At 35.4% G+C, this 25,353-nt stretch overlaps 1 protein-coding gene across 6 annotated transcripts in view; it reads right to left on the minus strand.

The window, feature by feature from the left end:
* Nucleotides 1–25,353, minus strand: part of sbm (L-type amino acid transporter sobremesa) — a 433,408-nt gene that overhangs the window by 18,654 nt on the left and 389,401 nt on the right. For all 6 annotated transcript variants that reach the window (XM_069842533.1, XM_069842528.1, XM_069842529.1 and 3 more), the window contains 5 exons: nt 23,730–23,853; nt 16,801–16,904; nt 14,716–14,812; nt 5,937–6,086; nt 1,486–1,654 (listed from right to left, as the gene is read on the minus strand). In XM_069842533.1, coding sequence (XP_069698634.1) covers nt 1,486–1,654; nt 5,937–6,086; nt 14,716–14,812; nt 16,801–16,904; nt 23,730–23,853 — 644 coding nt within the window. The remainder of the gene's footprint in view (nt 1–1,485; nt 1,655–5,936; nt 6,087–14,715; nt 14,813–16,800; nt 16,905–23,729; nt 23,854–25,353) is intronic.

The following is a 25,353-nucleotide window of genomic DNA, read 5'->3' on the forward strand; positions in this document are numbered from 1 at the left end:
CCCTATAAAGTTGATTTGAATATTGTTATATCTTTACTGCAGATATGTGAATACAAAAAAATTAGCTGCCCATATTAACTGTAGTGATTAAAACTCAGTTGGTAGAGCGTTGGTACATTTAACCAAAGGTCCCAGGTTCGATGCCTGGCCTTGGAACGATTTTTTCCTCGAAATTATTCAAATCAACTTTACAGGGAGTTATACCTGAAATCTTGATTTGCATAATACACGTCACTGTTCGTTAACAGAAAACCACAATTTAAGTCACACGGAGTTAGTGTGCACTCGAAGTTGGTTTCTTGACGGTTGTCAGCCCAGTTTGAGGTCTGTGGATATAGAGGGAAAAATTGGATCGGTGTCGGGTAGAATTCCCGGGTAGCTCAGTTGGTAGAGCATTGGTACGTTAAACCAAAGGTCCCGGGTTCGATGCCCGGCCCCGGTTCAATTTTTCCCTCGAAATTATTCAGTAATATGTACTGTTGGGAGAAGAATCTACGTAAAGATTAAACCATGTTGAATCTTTCGTACACTACTTTTAACACTTGAATATAAATAATTGATTAAATGACGATCTTACTCGTGTTAATTATGTAAGCATGTGCTGCTTACAGCTGTTACGGTGCTACTTGACACCATCCTCAGAGCCTTCTGATTCTCGGCGTCATCTCAACTTCGCTGCCTATTGATGTGGGTGCGTTCGTGTGATGAAGAGTTGTGTCAAATAGTGTGTGTGTTCTGAAATTGAACTGTGTGTTGAGAATTTGAACAATATGAAATATACAGACACACTAAAACACACCCTAATCAAATTCTAAACACACAGATCAATTTCAGAACACATAATTTGACACAACTCTTCATCACACGAACGTACCCACACAACAGACAGCGAAGTTAAGATGACGCCGAGACACAGAAGGCTCTGAGGATGGTGTCAAGTAGCACCGAAACAGCTGTAATCCGCACATGCTTACATAATTAATACGAGTAAGATCGCCGTTTAATCAATTGTTTGTAAAGATTAATTTTTGGTCCTACAGAATATATCTGTTATGGTGACAATGATTATTGTATAATGGCAGATGACTTAATACGTCAACAAATATGTCGAACTTGGAGTCAGGCCACAAAGGGAAGAACACTAGAGGATAGGGATTTGATCCGGTGCTGTGGATTGAACTTTGGCGTAGCTCAGTGGTTAGAGCACTTGGTACGTAGAACCAAGGACCCGGGTTCGATCCTCTGCGTCGGAGCGAATTTTTCTCTTCTAATAATCATTATCATATAGTATTTTTATTTTCAACAACTTTTGTATTTATTCTTTTTTTGTAAAATTAAATTTAAGAAGTTATGAGTAATACTTCATACTTACTGAACACTCAAAGTTAAAAAATAATTACAAAAATGAATATTATTGTAACATACTGTAGAAACAGTAGCTTATGATGAGAAAGAACATGTCATTTCCATGTTGTATTTACCCACCCATGAAAGAGGGTACGATGGCGTAGTGGACGAAGGGGATGTAGAAGATGAGGCCCGCCACGATGAACAGTGCCGCATACAGGTACTCGATCTGCGGCTTGTCGATGATGGGCGCCACGATCAAATACACGGAGATCACCAGCACCACCACGGGAATGATGAGCGGCACCTGTGTACACCCCACATCATTTATCATGCTTCTCAATTACAATAATATCACAGTCTACTATATACAGTCGCGAAGCTCAATATGTAGTAAAAATGCAAACATGGGTAGTTGCCCACCACTAGGGGCAGGGGGCGACGGAGCACGGCAAGGTTGTGACCCAGCCAAATGGGTCAGTGGGGCTCCGCATTGTTGCACTCAGCCGCTGAGGGATGTTCTCCACCCCCTGGCTGTGCGGATCTCTATTCCCGGCCGGCGGCCACCCACGACATCCGGTCCTCGCGCGTCAGTCCCACCCCCGCCCCGCCTGCATTAAACCTGTTCATATTTTCGGCTTCGGGTATGACTTATTCCTGGAATCAAACTCAGGTCTTCAGAGTACGGGATGACATGGTGGGTATATCGTAGTTGAGGAATCATGTCCGCTTGATGTGTGCGACTTCAGTGTCATCTCTGACAGTAACTGTATTTACGCCAGGTAATTTAAGGTATTTGCATGGATTTTGTTATAATTTGCTTCACTTCATATAATTAGTCAGTATGGTAAGAATTAACATATTAAGGTAATAATAGGGATATCCTGAACTAGCACCAACAGATAGCGCACGTGTACCTTGAGGGATGCGCTTTGCGTGTGCATTTGTTTTCCGGTATATAAACATTGAGGATTTACGTAGTGTATTACTTACTTACTTACTTACTTACAAATGGCTTTTAAGGAACCCGAAGGTTCATTGCCGCCCTCACATAAGCCCGCCAGCGGTCCCTATCCTGTGCAAGATTAATCCAGTCTCTATCATACCCCACCTCCCTCAAATCCATTTTAATATTATCCTCCCATCTACGTCTCGGCCTCCCTAAAGGTCTTTTTCCCTCCGGTCTCCCAACTAACACTGTATATGCATTTCTGGATTCGCCCATACGTGCTACATGCCCTGCCCATCTCAAACGTCTGGATTTAATGTTCCTAATTATGTCAGGTGAAGAATACAATGCGTGCAGTTCTGCGTTGTGTAACTTTCTCCATTCTCCTGTAACTTCATCCCGCTTAGCCCCAAATATTTTCCTTAGCACCTTATTCTCAAACACCCTTAACCTATGTTCCTCTCTCAGAGTGAGAGTCCAAGTTTCACAACCATACAGAAGAACCGGTAATATAACTGTTTTATAAATTCTAACTTTCAGATTTTTGGACAGCAGACTGGATGATAAGAGCTTCTCAACCGAATAATAACACGCATTTACCATATTTATTCTGCGTTTAATTTCCTCCCGAGTGTCATTTATATTTGTTACTGTTGCTCCAAGATATTTGAATTTTTCCACCTCTTCGAAGGATAAATCTCCAATTTTTATATTTCCATTTCGTACAATATTCTGGTCACGAGACATAATCATATACTTTGTCTTTTCGGCATTTACTTCCAAACCGATCACTCTACTTGCTTCAAGTAAAATTTCCGTGTTTTCCCTAATCGTTTGTGTATTTTCTCCTAACATATTCACGTCATCCGCATAGACAAGCAGCTGATGTAACCCGTTCAATTGCAAACCCTGCCTGTTATCCTGAACTTTCCTAATGGCATATTCTAGAGCGAAGTTAAAAAGTAAAGGTGATAGTGCATCTCCCTGCTTTAGCCCGCAGTGAATTGGAAAAGCATCAGATAGAAACTGACCTATACGGACTCTGCTGTATGTTTCACTGAGACACATTTTTAGTACATTAAATACTCTTAAAAACAATTCAAAATGTCAAACTTTTTTTGTGTTTCTATATGTAAAAACCAGGAAAAGCCTTTTGTCTTCATTAGGTCCCGAAATATTCTGAATACTTACTTACTTACTTACAAATGGCTTTTAAGGAACCCGAAGGTTCATTGCCGCCCTCACATAAACCCGCCATCGGTCCCTATCCTGTGCAAGATTAATCCAGTCCCTATCATCATACCCCACCTCCCTCAAATCCATTTTAATATTATCCTCTCATCTACGTATCGGCCTCCCTAAAGGTCTTTTTCCCTCCGGTCTCCCAACTAACACTCTATATGCATTTCTGGATTCCACTTTCGTTGTCGTGTTCTTTTGGAAAAATTAACACCTTCCTTCCATTATTGAAATATTAAATGCATAAAGTTAATTTATTATTTTAATGAAGTATATTAAATTCCACCATAAACTTGAAGATACCTGCAAGAAATAGGTTAATATTATTTTTGTTTGTGCAAAACGAACTGAAATTTACTATAATAGCTTCACTCATTCAAGATTATAGCGATAATTAACTATGAAACCAATAAATATTAATTTGCATTTCTCTTTACAACAATAATAATGGAAATATGAATTAATGGAGTAACTTACGTGTACCGGTACTTGTAGTGTAGGCTTACGTAGTTAACAAAGTGGGATGAGGTTAAGCAATAATAATCACACCAGAATTGGAAATAAAACGTGATCAATAAATTTTATTGTAACAGACTTACTTTTTCTAAGTCTCTAGTAAAGTAACAAATAAAAATAACAACAAAATTAACAGCTATAATTAAAAACACATCATTTGAAAAAAAAGTAGGCCTAAGTTGTCTGAAAATGTACAATTATTCAAGGAATCAGCTGATACAGACGTAGAATTAGTGCAAAGCTTTTGTTTCTCAGCTGCAGGTAATAACAGAACAGGCTTATTTGAAACATCAAATAAAGTTGGAACTGCATTCCAGATTAATTTAATTTTGTTTTCATTCATTAATTGTGTGTTTTCGAAATGAAGAGAGCAAAACTTTGTATTAGTCTATTATAAAGATATGCTTCATTCTTTGTCATTAGATCTTCCCTCCTGCTGTTTATTAACCACTTTTTGCATGTAGAAGTAAAATAAGAAATAGATATTAGGATTTTTCTTCACGAGCATCAATGCGAAATACGCAACGACCTAGCACTCGATGGAAATACGACTCAGTCCACTCTAAATCCAAAGTCGACCGTGGACAGTCTATTGTTTCTAGTTGCTAACCCCTTGGAGCGCTTTATCGCGAGATTTGCAAAAAATCACCTCAAGTTTCGCGACTGTATATAGTATACTGTGATAACATCAACATTTTGCTTCTTTTATAAACGCGTAACCCTTGATAAAAACGTTTCGAAGCTGATAATATCTTTATCATCGACTTCTGTCCCTCCTTCTAAACCTCTGGCCTTCAACTTTCGATGCATTGAGGGCGTTCTCGGCTTAGCGACGAGCGGACTTTGCAATATTACCACAGTCTACTATATACAGTCGCGAAGCTCAATATGTAGTAAAAATGCAAACATGGGTAGTTGCCCACCACTAGGATCGCTACTATCGCCTCATCATCGCAGATCTCTCTCACAGTAGATGACAAAATATGTTACACTCTCGTTGTGTTCTTTTGTTAAAATTAACACCCTCCTTCCATTATTGAAATATTAAATGGATAAAGTTCATTTATTATTTTAATGAAGTATATTAAATTCCACCATAAAGTCGAAGATACCTGCAAGAAATAAGTTAATATAATTTTTGTTTGTGCAAAACGAACTGAAATTTACTATAATAGCTTCACTCATTCAAGATTATAGCGATAACGAACTATGAAACCAATAAATATTAATTTGCATTTCCCTTTACAACAATAATAATGGAAATATGGATTAATGGAGTAACTTACGTGTACCGGTACTTGTAGTGTAGGCTTACGTAGTTAACAAAGTGGGATGAGGTTAAGCAATAATAATCACACCAGAATCGGAAATAAAACGTGATCAATAAATTTTATTGTAACAGACTTACATTTTCTACGTCTCTAATAAAGTAACAAATAAAAATAACAACAAAATTAACAGCTATAATTAAAAACATATCCTTTGAAGAAAAAAGTAGGCCTAAGCAATAATAATCCCACCAGAATTGAAAATAAAACGTGATCAATAAATTTCATTAAAACAAACTTAATTTTTCTACGTCTCTAGTAAAATATTATTATTCCAATTATTGCATTTTAGCCATTAACATTTTCATTACAACCAATAACGAACATTTCACAAGCATCAATGTGAAGTACGCAACGACATAGCACTCGATGGAAATACGACACAGTCCAAAGTCGACTGTGGACAATCTATTGTTTCTAGTTGCTAACCGCTTGGAGCACTTTATCACGAGATTTGCAAAAAATCACCTCAAGCTTCGCGACTGTATATAGTAGACTGTGATATTATATTCTAGTGTAGGCTACGTAATGCAGCGATGATAGATAGCTTACAGTACCTTGTAGGGCCGCGGTGCGTTGGGCTTGGTGTACCGCATAACGATCAGGGCTAGCATCGACCCGCCATAGAAGATCCATGCCGTGAAGCTGAAGAAATCTATCAGGGAGTCAATGCTTCCAGACGTCACCATGGCAACGGCTATCAGGGACTGAGAACATCACAGAAAAAATGTAAAGTGAAAAGTCTTTGCTACAAAACGTGATGAGAAAGAACACAGGAATAGAATGAGCTAGATTGTACAGCTGAATAGGATTGAAGTATAGGTCAATATAATAGAAGAATACTGCAGGATAGAAAACATATTGATAGGATAAGCGGATAAATGGTAAGTTAGGTGCTTAGAAATATATGTGGATGGTACAGAACATGAAGAATGTAGGTCATATGGGTGATACAGGACAGATGGATAATATAGGACAGGTGGATAATATGGGACAGATGGATAATATGGGACATATGAATGGTACAGAACATGAATAATATAGGACAAATACATAATACACGATAGATGGGTAATACAGAACAGATGGATAATATAGCACAGATGGATAATATGGGACAGATGGATAATATGGGACATATGAATGGTACAGAACATGAATAATATAGGACAAATACATAATACACGATAGATGGGTAATACAGAACAGATGGATAATATAGGACAGATGGATAATATGGGACAGATGGATAATATGGGACATATGAATGGTACAGAACATGAATAATATAGGACAAATACATAATACACGATAGATGGGTAATACAGAACAGATGGATAATATAGCACAGATGGATAATATGGGACAGATGGATAATATGGGACATATGAATGGTACAGAACATGAATAATATAGGACAAATACATAATACACGATAGATGGGTAATACAGAACAGATGGATAATATAGGACAGATGGATAATATGGGACAGATGGATAATATGGGACATATGAATGGTACAGAACATGAATAATATAGGACAAATACATAATATACGATAGATGGGTAATACAGAACAGATGGATAATATGGGACAGATGGATAATATGGGACATATGAATGGTACAGAACATGAATAATATAGGACAAATACATAATATACGATAGATGGGTAATACAGAACAGATGGATAATATAGGACATATGAATGGTACAGAACATGAATAATATAGGACAAATACATCATATACGATAGATGGGTAATACAGAACAGATGGATAATATGGGACATATGAATGGTACAGAACATGAATAATATAGCACAAATACATAATATACGATAGATGGGTAATACAGAACAGGTGGATAATATGGAACATATGAATGGTACAGAACATGAATAATATAGGACAAATACATAACATACGATAGATGGGTAATACAGAACAGATGGATAATATAGGACATATGAATGGTACAGAACATGAATAATATAAGACAAATACATAATATACGATAGATGGGTAATACAGAACAGATGGATAATATAGGACAGATGGATAATATGGGACACATGAATGGTACAGAACATGAATAATGTAGGACAAATACATAATATACGATAGATGGGTAATACAGAACAGATGGATAATATAGGACAGATGGACAAAACAGGACAGATGGATAATATAGGACAGATGGATAATATGGGACATATGAATGATACAGAACATGAATAATATAGGACAAATACATAATATACGATAGATGGGTAATACAGAACAGATGGATAATATAGGACAGATGGACAAAACAGGACAGATGGATAATATAGGACAGATGGATAATATGGGACATATGAATGCTACAGAACATGAATAATATAGGACAAATACATAATATACGATAGATGGGTAATACAGAACAGATGGATAATATAGGACAGATGGACAAAACAGGACAGATGGATAATATAGGACAGATGGATAATATGGGACATATGAATGATACAGAACATGAATAATATAGGACAAATACATAATATACGATAGATGGGTAATACAGAACAGATGGATAATATAGGACAGATGGACAAAACAGGACAGATGGATAATATAGGACAGATGGATAATATGGGACATATGAATGATACAGAACATGAATAATATAGGACAAATACATAATATACGATAGATGGGTAATACAGAACAGATGGATAATATAGGACAGATGGATAATATGGGACACATGAATGGTACAGAACATGAATAATATAGCACAAATATATAATATACGATAGATGGGTAATACAGAACAGATGGATAATATAGGACAGATGGACAAAACAGGACAGATGGATAATATAGGACAGATGGATAATATGGGACATATGAATGATACAGAACATGAATAATATAGGACAAATACATAATATACGATAGATGGGTAATACAGAACAGTTGGATAATATAGGACAGATGGACAAAACAGGACAGATGGATAATATAGGACAGATGGATAATATGGGACATATGAATGATACAGAACATGAATAATATAGGACAAATACATAATATACGATAGATGGGTAATACAGAACTGATGGATAATATAGGACAGATGGATAATATGGGACATATGAATGGTACAGAACTTGAATAATATAGGACAAATACATAATATACGATAGATGGGTAATACAGAACAGATGGATAATATAGGACAGATGGATAATATGGGACATATGAATGGTACAGAACTTGAATAATATAGGACAAATACATAATATACGATAGATGGGTAATACAGAACAGATGGATAATATAGGACAGATGGATAATATGGGACATATGAATGGTACAGAACTTGAATAATATAGGACAAATACATAATATACGATAGATGGGTAATACAGAACAGATGGATAATATAGGACAGGTGGATAATATGGGACATATGAATGGTACAGAACATGAATAATATAGGACAAATACATAATATACGATAGATGGGTAATACAGAACAGATGGATAATATAGGACAGGTGGATAATATGGGACATATGAATGGTACAGAACATGAATAATATAGGACAAATACATAATATACGATAGATGGGTAATACAGAACAGATGGATAATATAGGACAGATAGATAATATGGGACATATGAATGGTACTGAACTTGAATAATATAGGACAAATACATAATATACGATAGATGGGTAATACAGAACAGATGGATAATATAGGACAGATAGATAATATAGGACATATGAATGGTACTGAACTTGAATAATATAGGACAAATACATAATATACGATAGATGGGTAATACAGAACAGATGGATAATATAGGACAGATGGATAAAATAGTACATATAGAATGGTACTGAACTTGAATAATATAGGACAAATACATAATATACGATAGATGGGTAATACAGAACAGATGGATAATATAGGACAGATGGATAATATGGGACATATGAATGGTACAGAACTTGAATAATATAGGACAAATACATAATATACGATAGATGGGTAATACAGAACAGATGGATAATATAGGACAGGTGGATAATATGGGACATATGAATGGTACAGAACATGAATAATATAGGACAAATACATAATATACGATAGATGGGTAATACAGAACAGATGGATAATATAGGACAGATAGATAATATGGGACATATGAATGGTACAGAACATGAATAATATAGGACAAATACATAATATACGATAGATGGGTAATACAGAACAGATGGATAATATAGGACAGATGGACAAAACAGGACAGATGGATAATATAGGACAGATGGATAATATGGGACATATGAATGATACAGAACATGAATAATATAGGACAAATACATAATATACGATAGATGGGTATACAGAACAGATGGATAATATAGGACAGATAGATAATATGGGACATATGAATGGTACAGAACTTGAATAATATAGGACAAATACATAATATACGATAGATGGGTAATACAGAACAGATGGATAATATAGGACAGATAGATAATATGGGACATATGAATGGTACAGAACATGAATAATATAGGACAAATACATAATATACGATAGATGGGTAATACAGAACAGATGGATAATATAGGACAGATAGATAATATGGGACATATGAATGGTACAGAACTTGAATAATATAGGACAAATACATAATATACGATAGATGGGTAATACAGAACAGATGGGTAATATAGGACAGATGGATAATATGGGACAGATGGATAATATAGGACGAATGGACAATACAGCACTGATGAATAACATATGATATAAATAGATGATACAAAACATGAATAATGTAAAACAGATGCATAAATATTACACAATATTAATAATTATAGGATATATGGATAATATATCCATCATTTCTCGTGAAAAACAACTGAATAGACTACAGTGGACTACAGTGGACTTTATGTTATCAACAAACAGCTGGATACATTAAGAAGATTGATTGATATATGGATAATATATGTAGAACAGATGGGTAATACAGAGCATATGGATAATGCAGAACATGAATAATGTAGAACAGATACATAATATACGACAGGTGGGTAATGTAGAACGATGGATAATATGGGACACATGGACAAGACAGCACATATGAATAACATAGGACATGTAGATGGTACAGGACATGAATAATATAGGACAGATGCATAAATAGGACATAATGATAATTATTATAGGATATATGGATAATATATGTAGAAGAGATGGATAATAATATAGAGCATATGGATCATACAGAACATGAATAACGTAGGAAAGATGCGTAATAAAAAACATGGATAATAGAAAGTAGATGAATAATATAGAACATATGAATAGTATAGAACAAATGGATAATATAGGACAGATAGGTAATACGGGACAGAAGGATAATACAAATAAATGCGAAATGTAGACACCGGGATAATATAGGAGAAATGGATCTACAGTATAGGTCAGATGGATAATATATGATATACGAATAGTACAGAACAAATTGCTATTACAGGACAAATTTATGATGCAGGACAGATGAACAATATAAGACAGAGGATAATATAGAATAGGTGGACAACATAGGATAGGTGACAATTTAGGAGAGGTGGAATAATATAAAGGGTGCGGCAAAATATCCTCCCTAATTTAAAGTTTAAATAAAAAACAGGTGGATCAAAATAAGGAAACTTTATTAATATGAATGGTATCTTAACAGTGGGAATTTTTCATTTTTTGAATAACGTGTCTCTCAAGTGGTGTCCTTCACTATCAATGCTTTGTTGAATGCGACTTCGGAAATTCTGCATCATTCTAACTAGCATTTCTTAGGAATAAGACCAATTTCTTCCTGTATTGCATTTCTTAGGTCTGGCAAAGTCCTCGGCCGATGTTTGAACACCTCAGCCTTAAGATGCCCCCATAGAAAAAAATCGCAGGGTGCAAGGTCTGGTGATCGTGCTTCATCACTAAAAAGAACCACAGCATCTTCAGCATCTGCATTACACATTTTCACTTATCGGGATGCGTGAATCATCAAAATTTCTGATATGGGAGTGGACAGAACCCTCGTGAACTTCATGAAAAACCTCTACATAACGACCGTGTTACTGTAACGGGTTGTACCTATGGCAACGGACTTCATGTAAACTGGCGTTATTTACATAAACACGCGTATAAAACAATCGCTTATTGACTAAGAACTCCATTAATTATTATTAACAAGAAAACTGCTTTCAGACCTTTACAAATTATTCAAAATAGAGCTTTAAGAAATCTATTAGGTTTTTCATTATTTGATTCCAGTTAAATATCTATATCAATTTTCTTTCGTTCTACCAGTTGAATTAATTATCAAATTAGATGTTGCTATTTTCATATACAAACTTATTAACAATTTAATACATAGCAATATTATATTTCAGTTTAATAAAGATATACATGGCTCAGTAACTTAGGGAACGAAAGGGATTAAGCATTTTTTTTAATAACAACTTGTAACCAACTTCCTTTAGAATACAAAGTCTTACAAAAATTTCCGGTGTTTTAAGAATTGTTAAAAAAGACTGTTTTTGGGGAGATTGTTTATTTTAATTCTCAGTTTATTTATTTATTTCATGGCTTCAAACATTTTCTTCTTTCTGCCCAAAACTTTGTTACTGTTTCTTCTTATTTGCTTTTTTTCTTTAATTCTTGAGATATTGTATGTTTTCTACAGACTGTAGTGTCATGACTTCTTAAATTACACTGTATAACATATGTACTTGTTCTTGTACAGCCCGTACATATGGGTTCTTATACTCGTTGGGGAATACTCAATAAATTAAAAAAAAATGGATCACCTTAGTAACATTGATATAGGTGTACCTCAGGGGACGATTTTAGGTCCTGTTTTGTTTTTAATATATATCAACGATTTACTTAAAATTGACATTGAGAAATATTCTGGTACTCTGTATTCTTATGCTGATGATACTGTGGTTATATTTAGCGGTTCGAGTTGGAATGAAACTTATCAAAATTCTAACAGTGGTATTAATATTATTAAAGAATGGCTGGATGCTCACTTACTTTCTTTGAACGTTTCTAAAACAAAATTAATACCATTTTCATTAACATCACATGGCCTTGAGCAACTAGAAATAAATAATAATAAAAGTATAACTATACATGATTGTAACCTACCTACTTGCTCATGTAACGCTTAGAGTATATCCTCACAAGTTAAATATTTAGGCATTATTATTGACCAACATTTGAAATGGGACAAGCATATCTCCTTTCTGTGTAACAGATTGCGTAAAACAATCCACAAATTTTCCATTCTACGCTCTTATTTACCTGTTTATGTTCTGCGTACTGTGTACTTAGCTCTGTTTCAATCAATAATTCAGTATGGTATTTTAGGTTGGGGAGGAATGGCAAAATCGACTCTCCGTCCTTTAAATCTGCTCCAAAAAAGAATTATCAAAATTTGTCTATATAAACCTTTTGATTACCCAACAAAATTAATTTGTCAGGAATTTGGCGTATCAAATCTAGAACAAAATTATAAACAAAAATTGCTGATTTACTTCCATAAAAACCACAATAAATTTAAATTTGATCCTCATGAATACCATACGAGACAAAACTACAGTTTCTTTCTAAATACTCCCAAATGCCACACAACTGCTGGATTAAAACACAGCAGAAATTTTGGACCCAAAATATATAATACATTAATTAGAGCTTACCCTGAGCTAAGTACACTTAACACACATAGATTTAAGAAACAAATCAGATTAATTATTTAATTGTTTAAGCTAATTGAGTTAAAAATTGTTACTCTAATATTCATGTACTTCTGTATTCTCTATTTGTATATAGACCCTGTTATTACACGCTGTATGTATTTTACCATTTATTAATGTGATTGTGCTCAATGAACTCTCGTAATTTTGTGATATATTTTGTATAACTGATCTGAACTGCGCCCGAGCACGAGCTTCTGCTCTTTCGGGCTGCAATGCCTAATGTAGCTCAAGTGTATAGAATTAATAAATATTATTATTATTATTATTATTATTATTATTATTATTATTATTACTTAAAAGTAGATTGCATAGGAGCGTCGTAAGGTTCACGGTACCCGAAATTATTGATCGTGTTACGAAATAGTAATATGCGTTACAAGAGCGGTATGTTGACGTTTTCATGGTCGAGGAAAAGATTGAAAAAGCGAAACGTAGTTGAGCTTTTTTAATTTCCGAGAACATGAAAACAAACATACCGCTCGTGTATCGTACATTATTTTGTACGAAGATCGTTTATTACATACTTGAAAGACGAATTTCTAATTTGTTGCAATGAAATCTCCATGTTGGTTTCTGTTTAATGACGCCAACTTCGGAACACCAAAATATCTTTCTTCAACATTGTTGCTGTAAAATGTTTTCTGTGTTTACTATACTCCAGCAGGCCGTAAAATAAATTTCTAAATTATAGACATCAGCTCAAAGAATTTTGAGTGACCACAAGGGTCCTGAATACAATAAACATGTATAATAATGTGATGTGATACATTAAAGAAAAAAGAAAGTTAATTGTTGAAGGCAAATATAAGTTGATTAATTGAAATAGAGATGATGATGTAATATTTGAAGAGAATCCTTGATAATATTTATAAGAATAGACATTACAGAATCAAAAGGAATGTGAAGTTCCTTAAGATAATTCCACGTGAATTTTGTGATTGAACCTCTACTGCCAAACAGCAAACCAATGACGGACCATTGTTTAAGAGGGACGTTGTACTTTTGAGAAAGATACGGCAGTCTATAAATGCGAACTTAAAACAAACGGTAAGGTTATGTAATGATTTATTTTTCATTTTAGTATTTTAACAATATTATTTATATAACATATTGCAGTAATAACATCGGCATCTGGAATCTCGTTGATTTTTTCACGGCTTCCTTAATGTTACTTGTATCAGGAATGCAATAAGTTTCGTGGAGTAGTAGACTTTATTTAATTTTTGCAAATATTTAAAAACAATAATTAACATTGCAATTTAGGTGAAATTGCAGTGGTAAGTTTCCAATTGATAATTATTACTATGTTAAACGTCTCTAAAAATAATATGTTAAAAGCCTAAAGCAGTAAAATGAATGTCGCGCTTAAGCGGTAAGAAGAGGGAGATTGTTATGTGTGTTACGTTGGGAATACTGAATGTGGTATTTCACACTTACCGCGTATTGGTTCTGTGCGGAAAACAAGCAAATACGCACGATCTAGCACAAATTGAGGTTTACTCACATGGAATATGAGACCTGGCGCAGGGGTGTAGCGTCGTACGTGCACGTACGACAGGATGTCCAGCAGATGGCCCTCTCGGCTAGCTGCAAAGCACAGCCTGAAACATGTATGGGCAGTTACTATGAGTTACTTCCGGAGTAGGCGAGCCCATAGGCAGCACCACAGCCTTAGGCTTATTGTGCAAACTCCTCGTACTGAGATGATTTTGTAGTCCTTATGATCGCTCTTCAAGCACTTGATTCATATTATCGATTCGGCTATGGCATCCAGATCTGACGAAGTCCGCAAACATCCTCCATATCCCTGTTAATATGCCGCCTCCTCAGATCAATGGCATCTGTTCGCAATTCACGTCCTTGCGTTCTGCTGCATCCTTTGACCTGAAGATCGCGGCAACGCAGATTTCGTAACTCACTAAGGCGCCATCTATCCGAGGGAGCTGCACTCCCCGGTCTGCCGTAGTCCACTGTAGAAGTCTCTACGGCTCCCTGGGATTTGTGCAGCTCCCCCCCTGTAGGGCTCTGATTTTCTGCAGTCACAACTGGCCTACGTCTATGTTCATGATACAAACGGAGTGGGCTATGGAAATTCTGCTCTCCTTGGCAACGGTTTTGTTGTGAATTGTTTTGTATCTTTCTGACGAGAAATAAAAACTGTTCTTGAGTTTCACTTAATCAGTATATTGTATTTTAGCTACAATATTGGTGACCCCGACGTGATATGAACACGCACGAAGGGGAGGGGAGTACATGTAGGGCTCTGAGTTCTGCAGTCACAACTGGCCTACGTCTATGTTCATGATACAAACGGAGTGGGCTATGGAAATTCTGCTCTCCTTGGCAACGGTTTTGTTGTGAATTGTTTTGTATCTTTGTGCGTGTTCATATCACGTCGGGGTCACCAATATTGTAGCTAAAATACAATATACTGATTAAGTGAAACTCAAGAACAGTTTTTATTTCTCGTCAGAAAGATACAAAACAATTCACAACAAAACCGTTGCCAAGGAGAGCAGAATTTCCAGAGCCCACTACGTTTGTATCATGAACATAGACGTAGGCCAGTTGTGACTGCAGAACTCAGAGTCCTACACCCCCGCACACACAGACGACACCTGTAGGCGAATCCCGGAACACGTCTGCCACGATCTCCTGATCGGCCTGAAACCATTAAGACGATAATATGAATTGAAGTTAATGAAGTCTAACGCCGAAAGTGACCCAGCAATTCTGCTTCAAGTTGTTGAGAGAAAACCTCGGAAAAACCAATAAGGTAACTAGCTAACCGTTACTCCTCAGCGGTGGACTACACCGACTTTATTAATTTTAATTTAGTGTAATTAATTTTTCTCACATATGTTCTTTTTATATTTTCATTAAATAATTTTTCTCACATATGAAACTTTTTATATTTTCACTAATTAATTTTTTTCACGTATGTCCTATTTTCACTAAAGCATGCCTAAAATTGTTTTTAAAATCAGATATTTTATTGATTGTAAGGCTGATTAGTAAGCACGTTTGTGAACTAAGGGGATTTTTCTTTCTCTTACCCAAGTAACATTTCAAATTCAGTACTAAACAAGGTTGCTAAACATTGTAATCAAATTTCCTTAGCTTGTTGTCTTAGTACTGTACTTTAATTATAGAATTTCAACAATCATTAAAATATTAGCGAGGGGTAGGGCACTGGCAAATGTTCGTGATGGGACCCACAATTGGTATGTTCGCCCTGATATCTAGAATTCTAAATAGTTTATTGTGTAGAACATAACCTGTATTCATTCTGGAAGCCATTAACGACTTCAAAACAATATAGCGTTTATATTCGAATTTTATACTAGTCCCTAAATAAGCCCTTTTTCTTTATAAATAGCGAATTTATTTTAATGTTAACCTTATTTATAGTAAGTTTCAGAAACCGGAATTTCAAAAGTGTCTTGGTTTTTTTAAATAACTCAACACAAAAGGTCTTATCCTCGCTCCAAATGTAACTCATAATGCAAATCACAAACACGATTTTCATTCAAGATTGTGTGAGAATTTATTTAAGAAATTTACACTAGGAAGTGCGTATTTTACTGACCTCCCTGCAGCGAAAAGAGTGCCGTTAGCAGACCCGAAAGTGGAGACTGTGACGGACAGCGGCATCAGCCAGGCCATCACCCCCAGGATGCGGTTGCCAAAAGTCTGCAAGCACAGCGTCACATCCGTTTGTTATATCTAGGGCCAGGATTCGTATGCAAATGCATAGTCTTGTTGGCCGGTTGAAAGTCATACAGAAACATCTTTATACTCGTACATGTTTTGAACGTCTGTGATAACGAAAATGCAAAGTTAATCTGCATATTTCAGGCGTTCCTACTTATAATAGACTATTGTACACATATTGAGGCATATTTTCAAGATTTTGTTGCATAAACTCACAAATTTGCACATTTTTAAAAAAAGAATAGGATTTTGGATTGTTTGGTTGTCACAACATAATACACTCAGGGACAAAAAAAACCGGACACTTCTATATTTCCTTGTATTTTGTTGCCAATTATTTCAAAATGAAACAAAACCCATTTAAACAAAATAATGTTTCATTTTGCACCTTATACCACAACATTTGAAAAAAAAAATCTCTGATGAGAAAATTTACAAAAAATTACAAAGAGCGTATAACTATGGCATCGTTTGGTTTAACTGTTTTTTCATTTTATGGTGCATTAAACATTAAAAACTCTTTTTAGTAACGGGTATTACCCCCTCTGGCTTGAATAACTGCATCCATACGTCTTGGCATGCTCTCAATTTGGTTAGCAATGTCTTCTTGAGGAATAAGTTCCCATTCTTAGCCAAGTGCTCGCCTCAACTCTTGTAACGATTCTGGTCTCGGTCGTCTATTCTTAACACGCCGTCCCACCATGTCCCACACGTGTTCAATTGGGTTCATGTCTGGATTCCTTGCTGGACATGGAAGAACATGGATTCCCACTTCTTGGAGATAATCTCCGACCGCATGGGCAATATGCGGCCGTGCATTATCATGCATTAAAACTAAATTATCGCCTACAAATTGGCCAAATGGCACAACATGATCAGCCAAACATTCATTTATATACATATCAGCTGTTAGTCTTCCATTTTCAACAAAAACCAACTCTGTACGAGTATCCGTACACACTCCTGCCCAAACCATCACTCCAACACCTCCATACGGCACATTTTCGGAAATGCAACACTGTGAAAATCGTTCTCCCCTCCTTCTCCAAACTCTTTCACGTCCATCAGGTGAGCACAGATTGAAACGGGACTCATCGATGAACAGAACACAGCTCCACTGTCCATTTCTCCAATCCCTGTGATCATTTGCAAAACGCAGTCGTTTAACTCGATGCATCCTGAGAAGTCTGGGACCAGTTGCAGGTCTACTTGATAACAGTCCACTTGCTTTCAACCTCCTTCTAACTGTTTTGGCCGAAATTGGGCGTCCATGCATGTTAACAAATTGCTGGGCTACACTAGTAGCTGGCAGGTTGCGCTCCCTAAGAACTCTCAACACCATATACCTGTCTTCATTTGGATTTGTAGCTCTTGGACGACCCGAACCTGGTCTTCTGGTATATTCTAGGGTCTCTCTATACCGTTTTATGGCATCATGGGTTGTGCTTCTAGCCATATTCATAACATTTGCAATGTAACGTACACTGCGTCCATCATCGTAAAGGGCTACAGCTCGAGCCACATCTTCAGGTCGCATCTTGTTTTAAGACAAATGTTACAACTCCACTTAAACTCAGAAAATGTAAAAATAAAGAAATAACGAATGATAACGATAATGAAGCACAAAATGGTTGAGACAAAATTGTTATAGCTGAGACTCCGAAAGCAAAATTGGAATATTTGGTTGTAATGGCTTGTTTATAAAACAAAAAACAATCAATGTATACACGTCTCCATAACAACAGATGGCTACCATAATATTGTATGAGAAGATAATGTTTTGCAAAATACCAGCAAATATTAAAGTGTCCGGTTTTTTTTGTCCCTGAGTGTATTTTTTTAGTTGATTGTATTCAATAGCTGGAAATTCCTTGCATAGATATGACGGATAGTTGTGGAAAAAACCAAAACTCCCGGGTTTTGTTTCACTGAACTATCGCACAACAAGAAGCATTCCCACCTGGCTCTGAAGGCTGGTCCACAATAAACCGGGAACGGGAACCAGAACAAAAACGGGAATCGAAGAACGTGAACGTGACAATTTTTGATTTACAATAAACCGAGAACGGAAACGGCTATGCATATCGATATATTATATCAATAACGATATATGAAGTCGAGATTACGCATTCTGATGTTATTTGTGTATACTTGACCAATGGCATTCTTTCAAGAGTACAAGCCAACCAACATAAACACAGTTTAACCAACTTGAAAGTGTAAGACACGGAATATTTAAGAATTCAATTCACGTTGTATTCTGGTCTCATATACACGTAGCATATATGGAAAGTGATTCTACTGGATTTCTGCGTTAGTTACAATCGATGAATGGACAAAATATTATGTCACAGCCTCCTTGCTACAAAATATACGACGACCAAACAGCTTTTTGATGACAACAGAATGAATCTAGGAGGCTGTGATTGGGAACGTGAACGGAAAAGTTAAAACTTGGCCAATTCTCCGTTCCCGTTCCCGGGCTCCGGCAAGCTTCTCGTTAATTGTGAATCCTCGCATTTAAATACATTTATTTTTAAAATGTTTCGTTCTCATTCTCGTTGTCATTTCCGTTCCCGGTTTATTGTGAACCAGCCTTAACACCACCTACTCACCTTTCCTCTGTTTTATTTCTCAGTTGACACGGCAACAGTACGATTGTCAGGTGAGTGATTTTGTTGTATTTTATGTATCGTTTGTGTGACTGTATTCTTTCGTGATGCCTCTTTCAAAATCATTGAAAGTATAGTAGGAGCCAACGATTTTGGCAGACGGATTTTATTAATCGGAACTCCAGAGCGAGTTACTCACCGATGCAGGGTCAGCTGATATCTCTGCAGCAAGCAAACTGAAGCTGGAATGGGTAGGACATAAGGGTAAACATACATGCTCGAGATGAGAGTGGACTTAGATGGACAGTCACTTCCAAAAACTATACACATATAGCTAAACTATAGAACTACAGTAATCTATAATGTTTGCATGTACATATATGAAAAGGGATCAGTTCCTGGCACACATTTTTCGAGATTATTCCAGTTGCCGCTGCATAATATTTTCCCTCGTTACTATAAAGTATAAAGACAATCTATATAATAAAAAAAAAACTCTCTATAATGAACAGAATGACTGATTCGTCAACTTAAATTTCCTTAAACCCTAGAGTCTACGTAGGTTTCTGTTAATCCTTAGTCAATAGATAAGACTGAGTTTTACGAAATACGAACATTAAGAGATGGAAAATGGGAGGCAGTATGATCGAAATAATTATACCGATTTATTTTTTAAACCAGAAGACGTGCAGCCTTTAAATTTAAAACAAAGATCATAAAATTGGGTTAGACTATTCATCTCATCTCTCAGAATTGTTTCTAAAATGTATACAGACGTGGACAAATTATGAGCAAAATTGAAGCTTTTTTATATATATTTTTACAAAATATGATTCTTCAATTTAGACTACAGTTGACATTTTTGCGTATTTCCAAATTATTAGCAAAATTGAAGATTTGTATTGTATATTTTTAGAAAATTTAACTCTTCAATTTGGACTACATTTGATATTTTTTCGTATTTACAAATTATTAGCAAAACTGAAGATTTTTATTATATATTTTTACAAAATTCGATTCTTCAATTTGGAATACAGTTGACATTTTGGATATTTCCAAATTATTAGCAAAACTGAAGATTTTTATTTTATAGTTTTACAAAATTTAACTATTTAATTTGAACTACAATTGACAATTTTGCATATTTCTGTATACTGTAATGATAGAAATATGCAAAATTGTCAACTGTACGGTAGTCGAAATTGAAAAGTCAAATTTTGTAAACAGAATTATCATAAAAATCGTCAATTTTGTTAATAATTTGTCCACGTCTGTAAGGAATGTAAAAAAAATTCAATTTCATGTACTCCCTCCAAATAACTTTTCAGGTTTTTTTTTTTTTTACTTCCGAGCAGAGAGGAGAGAGAAAGGAGTTGACGATTTTAAACATTCATAAAGTACATTTAACTAGAGACGTAAAATTTAAAATGAAGGTTACTCCAATAATAACAACAATTGAAGACATTATTACAAAAGCAGCCCTAGTCATTTTTAATGAAATTGAGTTAAGGACACATTTGCTACTATTTTAAATGTTTATAGACTCCAAAAACGGCCCATATCAAGTGCAATACACACAATGATAAAACACCAGTTGAACGGGAATAACTGACATGTTATTCTTTTATTTTTTATTATTCTCCTGAAAAATAGCAATTTTGACAAGGGTTGTTTTTATAATAATGTCTTCAATGGATTCGCAATCCCTTCGAAGAGTCAACAATTTTAGAATCCACATTAAGCGTAGATGAAAAAGAGCAGCTTCTTGAAATTTCCACTGATTTTAAGTTACAGAAAAATATAGAAGTCTATCTTTCTTAGAAACATGAGTGTCGACAATGCTTTCAAATTACCAGTGACAGCTGTGCACCGTTATTAGTTAAGAAAAACATAATTGATTGGTTTCACAACACTATATCGGAGTCACCCCGTTTTACGGTGCATGAATATTCATTCATTCATTCATTTATACTGGGTGTTCATTTCAAAGTGTGTCATGACGTCACTGTTGTGAGTCAGCGATTTGAAGCGAGTTTCAGCTTTTATGTCAGATAAGTTGCCTATTAATAAGGCGTTCAATCTGAACTTGAGAACGTGTACGGTATAACTTGAATGTCGTAGCAACAGATGGCGGTCTGTAAAGTCTGTGTGCTACCATAACCTCTTTCGAACTGTGTTTTTCGCGGGCAAGTCGTACGCAGGGTATTTGTTATCATCGATTGCGTACGGCAACATTCCACAACACAAATCAAAATGCTCCGTGTCCATGTTGACCGTCCAAGTTAATGTCAACAAATACGTAAGTAATCGTCTTAACCCTCTCCCCATATCCCGACAGTAAGGAAAAACTCACTTCAGTTCGTGTTTCCAAACAGTTCACATTCTTGCCACTACTGGCGTTACCGTACGTATCGGTAAGTAATCTTCAGAATGAACGCCGTACTTGTTAGGCAACTTCTCTCGCATTTAGGTAATACGCCTCTGCGGAAGTGTAGGAAGATTGAATTCTCTAGGCTCATCGGCTAGCCACATGACGACATACAGCGAGCGATGACACATTTTGAACTGAACACCCAGTAGTGTTCTGCCCAGGGGCAGGTCTTCCACTGCAAACCCAGCATTCTCCAGTCTTTCGTATTTTCATCCTTCCTCTTACATTAATATTAAATGAAATATTATAGAATGCAAATCTAGCTTACAGGTAAAGCTCTCTTTGAAGCAGACTTGAATAATTATCGAAATATTATAGAGTTAGAGAAAGTACATATTGTACTTTATTATTTTAATTAGAGTATAGACGTTCCATACAGTCATTGGCATAGGCCTATCCTTAGGGTCGAGACAAACCAATTTCGGTGTTCTTTTTTTGCAAACAAAAAGTAATCAGTGACCTTCCATTTATATGTTGATCAAATTTTATCACATAAGAGTAATCGTCCCCAAAATTCATGCTTTAGCTATATTTCATAGTTACAAACAGGTTTTCGTGACGGAAAATCGACATTTTAAAGTAGTTTCTTTAACTCTTTCACTTTTAATGCATTTACTCACATTCAAAAACTTATAGATCCAACAAATTTCATGCTAAGAAAAAGAAACTATTACTTCATCTTCTGAAAACTATACGATTACCAAAACTACAGAGCCTTTTCTGATAAAGTAAATTTATATTTTTTAAATATTATCCGGACAATAAAAAAATGTAAACTGACTGAATTAAATTAATTTCAGCTCACTCATATATTCAAAATTCAAATTATGAGGCTGTTGTTAAATTATATGGATGTCATAGAAACTGTACAATTTTTTCAGACCCGTAGCTTATATTTTGTGAGAGTAGATACATTTTGAAAGAGTCAAATTGAAGATCTGAGTTGACAAACATCCAAAGTCCAAAATTTTCCGAATTTGACTTTTTATCTGATATATGTTGTGTTTTACATAGGCTATCATCCCAAGTCCGATCCTAGCTTATGTTTTTGAATCATACAAATATTTATTTCAAAACTCTCATTTTGAAGCCTTATAGTATTTTTTTCTCTCCTGAAAAATTTACTTTAATAGACTTAGGATGTTTGTCAATTCAGATCTTCAATTTTTTTAAATTTTAATAACTCGAAAACTATTAAACTTATACGATGAAACTTGGAAGCATTATTGGGTCTACTAATAGCGAGAGATTGCTGTGTACAAAAAATCACGTCTCTAGCTTAAAATGTGGAAAATATAAATGTCACATTTCATCTCTTAAATCTCCTACCATTTTTTTCAGGAATTTTTACTCATCTAGTTAAATGTGTAATTCTCCGGTGGGCGGGCAAAAGGGCTTAAGTCATTAATTTTTGTGATATAAGATTTTCTTCATTAAACCCGTTTCCTAAAAGAGATCGTAAAACCAGAGTCGTCAACAATAAAGAAAATCATGAAATAGTCCAATCATGTCACTTTTCGGATTTACAGCAGTTAAAATTCCTCCTGTAAATTTTGCATAGAGTGACTTAAGCCTTTTTGCCCGCTCACCAGAGAATTATCAGGATGTAAAGGAATTTTTTTATGTTTTGAGAGCTCTATAATGTAATCCTTTTCCCCTCCCAACTCGAGCTACTTTATGTTGCATTACAAGTGTCGCCATCTCTGGAGTACAATTAAGAGTTACTGCTTCTGACACAGCTGGCCAGGCGGCGCCACTTACCACAGCCACTGCCTCCGATTCCACCATCTCTACCGGAGACATGACAGCCAGGTAGGAGATGTTGATGAGTGCATAGCACAGGGTCACCAGCGGGATTCCGATGATGATAGAGCGGGGAAGGTTCCTGAACAACAACAATAAACACACGTTGTACATAACTGCCCCGGGACATACTATATCTATATTGTACTGCAACAGCTACTCCATTCAGTCTAACTGAGTTTACTTTTTCATTTTTTTTCTGAATATTATAGGTATAGTAGAAACCGTCAGTCGAACTGTCTGCTTCTTTCACGCCTCATTTGCAACATCTTCTGTTAATACGTTTGTCATCTGTTTTTTTTTAAGTTCACATGTAGAGATCTCTCATAGACAACGATAGGAACTGTCAACATTTAACTGAAGTTTTTAAATAATTAACCTGATTCTGGACCCAGTTTAGCATGACGGATCTAGGAAAATCTGAATTTAAAAATATTCATGGTTCTAGAAACTTGATGAATTCATCTAAATTGTGTTCATTTTCACAGGAGATGAATCGAACTCCGATGGGAAAAAGGTTATCAGACATTTTATGGTCTCTAATATTTGTAGCCAATATTATTTTCTACGATTTACGATAGAGTAAATTCTAAGTTAATGCAACCAAACTTTGTTCTTACTCAGTTCTTATCTGCACATGGCAAGTCAAGCTATTTCGAAAGGTTCAAGATAGAAACAGAAGGTGGAAATATTTGTGCATGTGATGACTCCCTGCAAACAGTCCAACATTTGTTATTCGAGTGTCACAAATTTGAACTGCAACGTCGTGAACTAGTTTGTCGATTAGACAGGTGCGATACCAAGTACTCTCCACCAATACAAGTGCTCCGAAATAAATGCTGTTATTAAGATTTTGTGAGATATGTAAATTACGTTCACAAAAGTTGTAATCTGAACACATGATAAAATTTGTATATTATATCCACTGAGTTATTATTATTTTCTTTCTATAGTTTTTATTTATTTTACTAAAATATTTAAATTAACAGCTGATAGAAATAAAGTAGGATAATAATTTAAAATAGATTCGCGATAAATGTGTTGTATAAAATTTATAAACTGCTTGTAACAACATTGTTTAACGGAAAACTGTGTAACGTCTTCAGAGATTTCAACCCACAGAAATTTAAACTACACTGTAGTGAATATTAGGATTAGTTATTTGCTTAGGTTATAATGTAGTATATAAATTTAATGAAACTTGTTAATTGAAATATAAGATTGTATTTTAGTATTTCATTTCATCTCATTGCATTTCATTCAGTCATGAGTATAAATTATAAAACTTTGTAGAGATTTGCTGAATTTATAGATTTGTAAGTCCCGCACCGTGGCGTCGCGGTCTAAGGCATCCTGCCTAGGACTCGCGTTACGGAATGCACGCTGGTTCGAGTCCTCATGGGGAAGAAATTTTCTCATGAAATTTCGGCCAGTGTATGGGACCGGTGCCCACCCAGCATCGTGATGCACTTGGGGATCTACGATAGGTAGCGAAATCCGGTTACGCAAACAGTAATAACGGCTCCCCCAGCCGTGCTAACCACACGATACCTCCATTCTGGTTGGATGATCGTCTATCTCT

Source organism: Periplaneta americana, chromosome 12 (genome assembly GCF_040183065.1).
Source record: "Periplaneta americana isolate PAMFEO1 chromosome 12, P.americana_PAMFEO1_priV1, whole genome shotgun sequence".
Taxonomy (NCBI): domain Eukaryota; kingdom Metazoa; phylum Arthropoda; class Insecta; order Blattodea; family Blattidae; genus Periplaneta; species Periplaneta americana.